Source organism: Oreochromis niloticus, linkage group LG12 (genome assembly GCF_001858045.2).
Source record: "Oreochromis niloticus isolate F11D_XX linkage group LG12, O_niloticus_UMD_NMBU, whole genome shotgun sequence".
Lineage (NCBI taxonomy): Eukaryota > Metazoa > Chordata > Actinopteri > Cichliformes > Cichlidae > Oreochromis > Oreochromis niloticus.
Window position 1 is genome coordinate 132,862 of NC_031977.2, and position 13,429 is coordinate 146,290.

Below are 13,429 nucleotides of genomic sequence, written 5' to 3' on the forward strand. Positions count from 1 at the left end.
CTCTCTCTCTCTCTCTGTCACACACACACACACACACACACACACACACACACAAGATCCAATTCAGTCAACCAGTCTAAATATATTGAATTTAAATCTTACAATGAGATCATCCCATAACAAGCCTTTCTCTCTCTCTCTCTCTGTCACACACACACACACACACACACACACACACACAAGATTCAATTCAGTCAACCAGTCTAAATATATTGAATTTAAATCTTACAATGAGATCATCCCATAACAAGCCTTTCTCTCTCTCTCTCCCTCTCTCTCTCTGTCACACACACACACACAAACACACACACACACACACACACTCACACACACACACACACACACAAACACAAACACACACACACACACACAGGGAGAGAGAAGTAAGTTTCTAGCTCAGTCAAGCAGCCTGGGAGCTGCTGAATTTGAATCCACCAATCAGAGAGGCTGTATACTTTTTCCCGCCAAAACAGGTGCAGCCGTTTTTACACACACAGAGCACAGAGACAGGATTTCTGCAGTGAATTTCTCATAGTGAGGATTCCTCTCAAACAAATGGCCATAATTTCCTAACCGTAGGGGCTAGAACGGTCATTCTTACACCGTTTTGTTCAGAAGAGATCAGGGAATCTTAAAGTGTTGACAATTTATCATTAAAATATGAATTATTAAAGATATTTGACTTCTAATGCACCATAACTGAGTAGAGCAAAGCAAAAACTGCCTTGACTTGCCCTCAAACAACGCTTTCTAACTCTAAATCTATTTGGAGTATCAATATCATTTTTTCACCGTAAGAGACAGCAGGCTTTGGTGAACAACCTTGGAAATTTTCAGGTCTCTGTTGATATCCATTAAAAAGATATGACGAGAGAAAAAAGTGGATCATTTCCAGAGTTTGAAATCTGAAGAAATCTGAGCGAAGGACGAATTTCCTACCCTCAAACAAGTCTAACTCATTTCAGAACGGTAATAGGTGAGAAAGAAATTCTTGAATTGTGAGTGTCAGGAGTGTCTGAAGATATACTGGGACAAGCCTCATGTTTTAACTTCGCTTCGTTAAGGAGATATGACGATTCGAATATGCCTCTCATTACAGAAATCAAGCTGTGATTTTGAACAAGCTCTCCATTGACTTTCTATGGGGATTTTTGAGACTTTGTGTTGGTCTGAGGAGATTTGCCAAAATTCTATAAATCTCACAACAATGATGGTGACATTTTCTGAAAGCCAGCAAAAATACCTACGTTTTGATGTATAATTTGTGGAAGTTGAGTGAAAATTGAGCAAGTAGCAAGAAGTTGTTCGGACATGAAGAGAAGACTGCAAAACCTTCAGTGGCACACTGGAAGCCAAGTGCATAGCAACCATAACAACGCATGTATTTTGTGAAAAATCACAATTTTGCAACTCAAAACTTTAAGAGGCATAAAAGTAAAACGGTAAAAGATTTGAAAAAGCTGATTTATTCCTGAATAGCCCAATAATTGGAGAACATTTTAAAGTTTGAATGGTTATTCTACGTGAAAGTAGGAAAAAGTAGTTAAGTTTCAAAAACAAGCAAATTTTAGCAGAATTGCAGAAGTTTCCCATTCATTTCAATGGGACAAATTAAGCTTAATATTTTAAAAAGTATAATAGTATAAAATACCAAAAGACATAGCCATCATTAGCAGAAATAGCAGAATAGTTTAAAATTTGAACGGTGAAAATCGGCTGAAAATTGTGGAAGTAGATCCACGGCGAAAAGTGTACGGAAGTCCCAAGAGGAACTCAATAGTGTGGATGCCTCCAGCATCCACACAATAATAATAAGAATAATAAATCCGACGAATAGTAATATGTGTGCCTCTTGGCATAGGCACACATAACTAGAAAGCGAAAATTTCAGAAGAAATTTTATGTGTGCCTATGCCGCTGCTATTCAGTGTAGTTTGCCATTCATGTAGCTACAGAGAGCAAAACTCAGAAGAGCACCCATTCTCCACCATGAACTATGGTAAAAACAAACACCGCTCACGCTTCACAGATAACAGCTTACAGTTTTGTGTAAAGATGAAGTTACTTCGTACAGCGCCGATTTGCAGACGCTGTGCACACAGGTTCATGAGCAGAAGTCCCATTGTACCACGGCAGATCCGACAATGTTTGCATGAACACGCTTTGAAGCATTACGTTATGGACCACTTTTCACACATGGTTGGTGTACCCAAACAGCCGGCTGTAGCTTTTCAACTCACAGCCCGACACACACCCAAAAACAGCCGAGAGAGCACAAACTACGCCTGAGAGGCGTGATTGCAGGTGCCGCTCAGGTGGGTCCACCTCCCCTGCAGCGGCACTGCAGACCACGCCCCGCCACACACATGAAACACGTAAAATAAATATTTATGCACTTTTGCATTCACTTTTTGTTTTTTGTTATTTTTACACAGTGTTCTGAATGATGAACAATGGTCTACAGCCAATCTTGTGTGTTATTATACAAACTTTGGTTGTAAGATTCAGATAACTATTTAATAAAAGCTAAATATTTTATATGAGAGTAAGAAAGAAAAGTATATCTTTATGTCCACCTTTCTCTGTTAATGCCCTACCTGGCCCCCTGGCAAAAGCTTTGCTAGATCCGCCCCTGCACAGTTACCAGCTGTCAGCTACACAAAAAAAGGAGCTTGGTGTTTACAGGGAGTGCAGAATTATTAGGCAAATGAGTATTTTGTCCACATCATCCTCTTCATGCATGTTGTCTTACTCCAAGCTGTATAGGCTCGAAAGCCTACTACCAATTAAGCATATTAGGTGATGTCTAATGACATCAACACCCTATATCAGGTGTGCATAATTATTAGGCAACTTCCTTTCCTTTGGCAAAATGGGTCAAAAGAAGGACTTGACAGGCTCAGAAAAGTCAAAAATAGTGAGATATCTTGCAGAGGGATGCAGCAGTCTTAAAATTGCAAAGCTTCTGAAGCGTGATCATCGAACAATCAAGCGTTTCATTCAAAATAGTCAACAGGGTCGCAAGAAGCGTGTGGAAAAACCAAGGCGCAAAATAACTGCCCATGAACTGAGAAAAGTCAAGCGTGCAGCTGCCAAGATGCCACTTGCCACCAGTTTGGCCATATTTCAGAGCTGCAACATCACTGGAGTGCCCAAAAGCACAAGGTGCGCAATACTCAGAGACATGGCCAAGGTAAGAAAGGCTGAAAGACGACCACCACTGAACAAGACACACAAGCTGAAACGTCAAGACTGGGCCAAGAAATATCTCAAGACTGATTTTTCTAAGGTTTTATGGACTGATGAAATGAGAGTGAGTCTTGATGGGCCAGATGGATGGGCCCGTGGCTGGATTGGTAAAGGGCAGAGAGCTCCAGTCCGACTCAGACGCCAGCAAGGTGGAGGTGGAGTACTGGTTTGGGCTGGTATCATCAAAGATGAGCTTGTGGGGCCTTTTCGGGTTGAGGATGGAGTCAAGCTCAACTCCCAGTCCTACTGCCAGTTTCTGGAAGACACCTTCTTCAAGCAGTGGTACAGGAAGAAGTCTGCATCCTTCAAGAAAAACATGATTTTCATGCAGGACAATGCTCCATCACACGCGTCCAAGTACTCCACAGCGTGGCTGGCAAGAAAGGGTATAAAAGAAGAAAAACTAATGACATGGCCTCCTTGTTCACCTGATCTGAACCCATTGAGAACCTGTGGTCCATCATCAAATGTGAGATTTACAAGGAGGGAAAACAGTACACCTCTCTGAACAGTGTCTGGGAGGCTGTGGTTGCTGCTGCACGCAATGTTGATGGTGAACAGATCAAAACACTGACAGAATCCATGGATGGCAGGCTTTTGAGTGTCCTTGCAAAGAAAGGTGGCTATATTGGTCGCTGATTTGTTTTGGTTTTGTTTTTGAATGTCAGAAATGTATATTTGTGAATGTGGAGATGTTATATTGGTTTCACTGGTAAAAATAAATAATTGAAATGGGTATATATTTGTTTTTTGTTAAGTTGCCTAATAATTATGCACAGTAATAGTCACCTGCACACACAGATATCCCCCTAAAATAGCTAAAACTAAAAACTACTTCCAAAAACATTCAGCTTTGGTATTAATGAGTTTTTTGGGTTCATTGAGAACATGGTTGTTGTTCAATAATAAAATTATTCCTCAAAAATACAACTTGCCTAATAATTCTGCACTCCCTGTATTTGTCTCTCAAAAATAGTTCATAACTTCCCTTCAACTTATTCATGTCACCTAAAGGGTAAACCTGTTTCTCCATCACCAGTTCAGCTCTGATGATTCAGTAAGGACATCTGCCGTTTTTACAGCTGTAGCTCCAGCAAACATCAGCTGATACCAGAAATTAAAAGCAAATGAATTCTAACAACAGCTGATCAAGCTTAAAGGTGCTGCTGTTGTTTTGCGCGATAAACAAACAAGAGAGAAACGCTGATCATTGATCAGTTTCATGACTGAAGTTTCAACAGGCGAGAGAATGACAGGGGAGGCTGTCATAAAGTTCACCATGCGCACACAGCTGTATAGAAACTCTGTCGTGCTAGCTAGAACGCAGTACGAGTTATTGTAATCGATTGAAAAAGTCAGCACAACGAAAATAAACTACACCTAAACTCGGTTTATATCTGACCGAAATAGAGTGCAGTTCATAACTTCTTACCTGAAATTCAGTTCACCTCACGCTCCTGCCTTCGCTTTCCCTGATCCATGATTGACCACCGCGTTAGCAATCGCCTGCCCGGCCTCGTATGTCTCGTTGGCGGCATGTCCTTTCTGTCACACACCGGTGGATAGCTGACCTCTGTTGTAGCTCCACCACCAAACAACTCAGTTATTTTTTCCACATCGACCAGCATCATCGGCCCATATAAACGAAAAATAAGTCCAGCTAAGACACAGACCCTTGCTGAGCGATCGGGCGATTAAACAAATTTTAGCCACCTCACTATCAGCCAAGCCTGGGTGGTTTTTCACGAAGGGTCGCTAGCCGCGCTAGCTAGCTAAGCTAGCGGCGCTAGCTAGCTAGCCAGCCGGCTATCAGCAACACGTAAGAGAACTGTTGCTAAATAAACTACACCTAAACTCGGTTTATATCTGACCCAAATAGAGTGCAGGTCATAACTTCTTACCTGAAATTCAGTTCACCTCACGCTCCTGCCTTCGCTTTCCCTGATCCATGATTGACCTCCGCGTTAGCAAACACCGGACGATCGGCGGTAGCCTCACCGCCTTGTATGTCTCGTTCGCGGCATGTCCTTTCTGTCACACACCGGTGGATAGCTGCCCTCTGTTGTAGCTCCACCACCAAACAACTCAGTTATTTTTTCCACATCGACCAGCATCATCGGCCCATATAAACGAAAAATAAGTCCAGCTAAGACACAGACCCTTGCCGAGCGATCGGGCGATTAAACAAATTTTAGCCACCTCACTATCAGCCAAGCCTGGGTGGTTTTTCACGAAGGGGCGCTAGCTAGCTAAGCTAGCCGGCTATCAGCAACACTTAAAAGAATTGTCGCTAATATGGGATGTCTTGATAAAACGAGCAGATATTTGAAGTTTACACACCTACATTCTCGCCTGAAAATATCTTAAAAGTGTATTTTGTGACCTAGAAACACGAATAAAAGACATATAAAACGAAGTGGTGTCCGCCATTGTTTGACTCGGTAGAGGCATGCTATGAATTGTGGGATATGTAGTTTTCACCAAGCATGGCGCCCTTTAGGCCGTACTACTCCCGGTATACCACTAGAGAGAGCCAACCCACCACAAATGAAGTCTGTTTCTATGGTGCCAAAAGCAGAATCTTTCTCAGGAGCCTAGAAATTGGCCTAAATTTGCACTAAAATCTAAATATTTCAAAAACTATAAAAGTTATGAACACCAAAAGTCACACCATACTAGCCCAGCTCCAGCCGCACAAAATGATGTAACATATGTACCCCTATTGTCAAAACTGTTTGGCAGAGGAGCGCGGGAAAATTTTCACTAAAATATTAATATTTTAAAAACTATAATAGTCATAAACACCAAAAGTCATAGCACACCATTCCAGATCCAGCCGCACAAAATGAGGTAACATATATGAAGCTTTTCTCAAAACTGCGGGGCGTGATACGTGCCGAAATTTAGGCGGAAGATGGAGAATAATAATAATAATAATAATAAGAATAATAAATCCGACGAATAGTAATATGTGTGCCTCTTGGCATAGGCACACATAATAATAAATCCGACGAATAGTAATATGTGTGCCTCTTGGCATAGGCACACATAATAATAATAATAATAATAAATCCGAGGAATAGTAATATGTGTGCCTCTTGGCATAGGCACACATAATAAATCCGACGAATAGTAATATGTGTGCCTATGACTGAAGAATAATAATAATAACTAGAAAGCGAAAATTTCAGAAGAAATTTTATGTGTGCCTATGCCGCTGCTAATCACTGTAGTTTGCCATTCATACAGCTACAGAGAGCAAAACTCAGAAGAGCACCCATTCTCCACCATGAACTATGGTAAAAACAAACACCGCTCACGCTTCACAGATAACAGCTTACAGTTTTGTGTAAAGATGAAGTTACTTCGTACAGCGCCGATTTGCAGACGCTGTGCACACAGGTTCATGAGCAGAAGTCCCATTGTACCACGGCAGATCCGACAATGTTTGCATGAACACGCTTTGAAGCATTACGTTATGGACCACTTTTCACACATGGTTGGTGTACCCAAACAGCCGGCTGTAGCTTTTCAACTCACAGCCCGACACACACCCAAAAACAGCCGAGAGAGCACAGACTACGCCCGAGAGGCGTGATTGCAGGTGCCGCTCAGGTGGGTCCACCTCCCCTGCAGCGGCACTGCAGACCACGCCCCGCCACACACATCAAACACGTAAAATAAATATTTATGCACTTTTGCATTCACTTTTTGTTTTTTGTTATTTTTACACAGTGTTCTGAATGATGAACAATGGTCTACAGCCAATCTTGTGTATTATTATACAAACTTTGGTTGTAAGATTCAGATAACTATTTAATAAAAGCTAAATATTTTATATGAGAGTAAGAAAGAAAAGTATATCTTTGTGTCCACCTTTCTCTGTTAATGCCCTACCTGGCCCCCTGGCAAAAGCTTTGCTAGATCCGCCCCTGCACAGTTACCAGCTGTCAGCTACACAAAAAAAGGAGCTTGGTGTATATTTGTCTGTCAGAAACAGTTCATAACTTCCCTTCAACTCATTCATGTCACCTAAGGGTAAACCTGTTTCTCCATCACCAGTTCAGCTCTGATGATTCAGTAAGGACATCTCCTGATTTCATCTTCATGCTCCAGCAAACATCAGCTGATACTAGAAATTAAAATCAAAAGAATTCTAACAACAGCTGATCAAGCTTAAACGTGCTGCTGTTGTTTAGCGCCATAAACAAACAAGAGAGAAAAGCCGATCATTGATCAGTTTCATGACTGAAGTTTCAACAGGCGAGAGAATGACAGGGGAGGCTGTCATAAAGTTCAACATCGGTAACATCGGTAACTTAGCGCGCACACAGCTGTATACAAACTCCGTAGTGCTAGCTAGCACGCAGTACGAGTTATTGTAAGTGATTGAAAAAGTCAGCACAATGAAAATAAACTACACCTAAACTCGGTTTATATCTGACCCAAATAGAGTGCAGGTCATAACTTCTTACCTGAAATTCAGTTCACCTCACGCTCCTGCCTTCGCTTTCCCTGATCCACGATTGACCTCCGCGTTAGCAAACACCGGTTGATCGGCGGTAGCCTCACCGCCTTGTATGTCTCGTTCGCGGCATGTCCTTTCTGTCACACACCGGTGGATAGCTGCCCTCTGTTGTAGCTCCACCACCAAACAACTCAGTTATTTTTTCCACATCGACCAGCATCATCGGCCCATATAAACGAAAAATAAGTCCAGCTAAGACACAGACCCTTGCCGAGCGATCGGGCGATTAAACAAATTTTAGCCACCTCACTATCAGCCAAGCCTGGGTGGTTTTTCACGAAGGGTCGCTAGCCGCGCTAGCTAGCTAAGCTAGCGGCGCTAGCTAGCTAGCCAGCCGGCTATCAGCAACACGTAAGAGAACTGTTGCTAAATAAACTACACCTAAACTCGGTTTATATCTGACCCAAATAGAGTGCAGGTCATAACTTCTTACCTGAAATTCAGTTCACCTCACGCTCCTGCCTTTGCTTTCCCTGATCCACGATTGACCTCCGCGTTAGCAAACACCGGACAATCGGCGGTAGCCTCACCGCCTTGTATGTCTCGTTCGCGGCATGTCCTTTCTGTCACACACCGGTGGATAGCTGCCCTCTGTTGTAGCTCCACCACCAAACAACTCAGTTATTTTTTCCACATCGACCAGCATCATCGGCCCATATAAACGAAAAATAAGTCCAGCTAAGACACAGACCCTTGCCGAGCGATCGGGCGATTAAACAAATTTTAGCCACCTCACTATCAGCCAAGCCTGGGTGGTTTTTCACGAAGGGTCGCTAGCCGCGCTAGCTAGCTAAGCTAGCGGCGCTAGCTAGCTAGCCGGCTATCAGCAACACTTAAGAGAATTGTCGCTAATATGGGATGTCTTGATAAAACGAGCAGATATTTGAAGTTTACACACCTACATTCTCGCCTGAAAATATCTTAAAAGTGTATTTTGTGACCTAGAAACACGAATAAAAGACATATAAAACCAAGTGGTGTCCGCCATTGTTTGACTCGGTAGAGGCATGCTATGAATTGTGGGATATGTAGTTTTCACCAAGCATGGCACCCTTTAGGCCGTACTACTCCTGGTATACCACTAGAGAGAGCCAACACACCACAAATGAAGTCTGTTTCTATGGTGCCAAAAGCAGAATCTTTCTCAGGAGCCTAGAAATTGGCCTAAATTTGCACTAAAATCTAAATATTTCAAAAACTATAAAAGTTATAAACACCAAAAGTCAAACCATACTAGCCCAGCTCCAGCCGCACAAAATGATGTAACATATGTACCCCTATTGTCAAAACTGTTTGGCAGAGGAGCGCGGGAAAATTTTCACTAAAATATTAATATTTAAAAAACTATAATAGTCATAAACACCAAAAGTCATAGCACACCATTCCAGATCCAGCCGCACAAAATGAGGTAACATATATGAAGCTTTTCTCAAAACTGCGGGGCGTGATACGTGCCGAAATTTAGGCGGAAGATGGAGAATAATAATAATAATAAGAAGAATAATAAATCCGACGAATAGTAATATGTGTGCCTCTTGTCATAGGCACACATAATAAAGAGAAACAGGAACTCAATAGTGTGGAAGCCCTTTTAGGGCATCCACATAATAAAGCGAAACAGGAAAACAATAGTGTGGAAGCCCTTTTAGGGCATAAACACAATAATAAATCCGAGGAATAGTAATAAGTGTGCCTCTTGGCATAGGCACACTTAATAATAAAGAATAAAGAGAAACAGGAACTCAATAGTGTGAATGCCTATAGCACTCACACAATAATAAATCCGAGGAATAGTAATAAGTGTGCCTCTTGGCATAGGCACACTTAATAAATCCGAGGAATAGTAATAAGTTTGCCCCTTGGCATAGGCACACTTAATAAAGAATAAAGAGAAACAGGAACTCAATAGTGTGGATGCCTAAAGCATCCACACAATTAGAAGAACAATAATGTGAATGCTTTTACAAGCATTCACACTAATTACACAAACAGACATAATATTACAGGCCATAGGTGACCATCCTCCCTGCAGAGGGTTGCCTCTTTTGATAAGGCACTGGTGCATACATGACTCCACCATCTCCACCCACTGATAACAAGATCATAGCCATACCTCATCTCCATTCTCCAGCGCTCCTCCTCTTCTCTTCTTCTCCAATACTCTTCTTTCTGCATCTGCTTTCTCATCTTCTCTTCCTGAATCTTTCTGGCTCGAATGCTGGGTTTGACTTCTACTTGGAGGTCTGGGTTTACCTTTTTCTACAAAACAAAAACTGCAATCAAGAACTCCACCGGTTATAAATGTAAGGCTAAGCAGCTGTGCCCCAAGGCTGACCATATGCCACGAGGGACGACATGATGATGATACTGTAACAAAGTGCTGTGACATACAGTTTAAAATTAGTTGTTGGCCAAGTTGTCTTTTTGTGTAGACAACAATGGTTCCATCCTTGAGATAGGCTCTGAAAATCATCGAGTACAATGAGACAAAAACGAGTGCCAAAGCAGCCAATGTTATCAATTACACTCTCTTTGTTTTATAATAGTGACACGACCAGAGGAGTGTGTGCGACGTGACAAAGCAGGGCAGTCTGAGCGTCTGTCTAAGGGGAGCGAAGTAAATAAAGTACAATGTGTGGCAGGAAAATGTCCCCCTCCTGTCACTGAGGAGAAGCTGCTGCTACTTCTTGCACTACACTGTATGTGAAGATAGGAGAGTTTAGGTCAGTTCACCTGTGCAGTGCTCAAACCCACAGACTGGATCAGGGGACAGCTTTCCCTCAGATGTGTATCATAAGAACACGTGTTATCAAAAGAGCATTTCCTGCTGACAACAGCAGTTTGGGGAAGTGCTAGAAGACGAACCTTGTACTGCAGGCGATGCCGGCGACCTTTTAGATGCATCTCCTTTGCATTTGGATCATTGAAACTACATTCACACAACTTGCAATGGAAGCGAATGACTTTGCCTTCATCATTGCGGACCTGGAAAAGAAAGGAACACATTACACTCCAAGTTTGAATTCCTGCATCCTTCCCAAGTATGCACCAATTTGTTCAAACTCACTTCTTCAACATAGTCATGGCCAACAGGCTGAACATCACTCTGCAGTACAGCAAGGGATGATGTGGAAAGATCTGGAATGTCACTCTTGGGTTCCTGGGACCCTGAAGAGGCTGCGACAGGCTTAGAGGCCTCGACCTTGGCCTCTGCCCTGGAATCTTCCGTCTTCACTGTGGTCTGTAATTTGTTCCCACCTGCATGTCACAAATGACATGAATTTAATCATCATAAAACCTAGAAAGTGAAGTACAGCCACACAGCAAGTATACAGCTCATGTGTTTAGGGGATTAGAAAGGACATGTATGCTTTTAAAGGTACAGAGGTGATGATGTCATCAAACTGTTTATCAGAGAAAACGTGCGATTTCTTAGGACAACATTAGCCAGGCATTTTATTAAGATGTCAATCTTTAGATTTTTGAATGTGGTGGAGGGACAAACCTGAAAACCTGCTCCTATGTATTTAGAATGGATTCATTCTAAGTTTATGAGACACAGTTACTGTGATTGTTTTTCTGTTAAATAACCTAAAAAAAATGACTGCCTGCAGCTGAACTTCAGTAATCCCTCCCCTAACTATCAATCACACCCCAATCCTGCCATTAATTAATGTTTGGATTATAAATATGATCAAGTTGAACTGCTTTTTCCACCCGCTTCAAAAAATTTTAAATTGTGCAGAGGAGTGATTAAGAGATGGAAATCAACCTAGAGGCAGCCTATTTGTTTCCTAAACAGGTAACAAAAGGCAAAACCTTCAAATCCTCCTGCTCTGGTATTCAGACTGCCACTACCAGCATTTTCAGACCCAACTTCAGTTTCTCTGCTTTTAATCAAAAGCCACACTTCCTGCTCCCCCCCTCCCCAAACATTTAAGCACAACTATTCACATTTTTCTTGAACAGGTGCAAATGAGACCAAAGAGCACTGCTGTTAAACAGCTTACTAACCTACAAAGTTGATCTTGGGGGTGTTGACTTTTTTCCCCACTGAAGCAGCATTGGCAGCAGAAAGGCTGCTGGCTTGGGGGCTCTTAACACCTGCCACACCACTGCTAACCAGGTTAATAGGCCTCAGGTAGGAGGAGCTGGAGGCAGGAGAGGAGGAGGTAGCCACACATGGAGAGCTGGTGGTACTGGAACTGCTGAAAGTAGCCAGTGTGGTCTTGCTTGGAGCAGCTGTAGTGGTGGACGATGTCTGAGTAACCATACTGGGCTCAGTGGATGGAATGGGCTTACCGAGTTTGGTGTGGAGCTTTACAACCTGGAAAAGAGAAATGAGTGTACAGACGCTTTCTGATTATTCTACATACAGCAGACACCTGCTCTGCTGCAACAGATTCCTGTGTAGAGCCAGGTTTGCTTGAGCGCTGACAATAATCGTGGACACAAAGTATAGGCTGCCTATTCAAATGACTGCTGTGATTCATTCTTTGTTCTAACAATGCTAAATCTTACACCACTGCAAAGCCTGTTTCCTTCCCCTGATTGGTGCTACGTTTGTTGTTTAGCAACAGAGTGTGTGGGTTGTGCCTATGAAAGATACCATGGGAATGTGAATCATACCTTTTGATGCTTGGCTCCACGGATATGGGCAGCATAGGCGTCAGCACCAGTACACGAAACATCACAAAGTTCACATCGGAGCTGGTTCTGAGCATTGCGGGCCAGTGCTCCTCCACTGCTACCACTGTTACTGCTGCTCTGAGAAACCTTCAACGCTGCTTCCTTCTTCTTGTGCTTCTGGCCTTCCAGGTGCTCCTTATAAGTCTTATGCAGTGAGAATTGGAGGGACACACTAATTATTCATTAGACAAAACACTAATCAACATTCCCACAAGCGACTGCATAAATGTGCATGTTTCATAAATGTCGCTCTTCTTCAACTAAAGTTGTACATTTACAGAAACGTCCTCGATCATTCTTGTTCTGGTTTACTGATGGCTCATGTTTTTTTCCCTCCTCAGGACATATTACCATGTCAGTCCACCCAACTCTGATAAACTCCCCATCAAAGAACGACTTTCTGTTTTTTGGGGGATTTGTAGAAAATCTCAAAGCTGGTCTTGACTGCTCCATCCCTGGAGCTTTGCTAGCAAAGGTCTGATGTCTGAACCTGCTCTGCATCAGGCAGCTTCTTGTGTTTAGGCCGGTGATTCCTCACAGCAGTCTGCTCACTGCAAACTAAGCACATGGCTTTACCTCTGACTTCAGCACATAATACTTCCATGTCCACTAAAAACCATAAAACAATGAAATATCTTACAATTGACTGTGAAAAGCATTGAACTTAACCCTGCGTGTTCATTAGTTATCAGTAAATTAACCCCAGCGTCATATCCATACACACCATATTTAGCTTAACATTCATTGTCGTCAGTCTTTACTAAGTAGAATGGGAGGTGGAGCCTTCAGCGTTCAGGCCCCTCTGCTGTGGAACCAGCTTCCAGTCTGGATTCAGGACACAGACACTATCTCTACTTTTAAGATTAGGCTCAAAGCTATGGAGAGAAATTTGTCTCCAGAGGGTTGTTAATTGGATAATCCAAATTGCCACTAGGTGTGAATGTGCGAGCGAATGTGAGTGCG

General features: G+C 42.5%; 1 protein-coding gene across 3 annotated transcripts in view; it reads right to left on the minus strand.

Annotated features, from left to right (window-relative positions):
* The window catches only part of zfr (zinc finger RNA binding protein), a 73,189-nt gene that overhangs the window by 36,507 nt on the left and 23,253 nt on the right, over positions 1-13,429 (minus strand). For all 3 annotated transcript variants that reach the window (XR_003213298.1, XM_019365637.2, XM_019365636.2), the window contains exons 7-11: positions 12,407-12,610; positions 11,792-12,104; positions 10,845-11,035; positions 10,643-10,762; positions 9,891-10,036 (exon numbers count right to left, since the gene is read on the minus strand). Coding sequence is in view for 2 of the 3 variants with exons in the window: in XM_019365637.2 (XP_019221182.1) it covers positions 9,891-10,036; positions 10,643-10,762; positions 10,845-11,035; positions 11,792-12,104; positions 12,407-12,610 (974 nt within the window). In the remaining variant the exon portion in view is untranslated. The remainder of the gene's footprint in view (positions 1-9,890; positions 10,037-10,642; positions 10,763-10,844; positions 11,036-11,791; positions 12,105-12,406; positions 12,611-13,429) is intronic.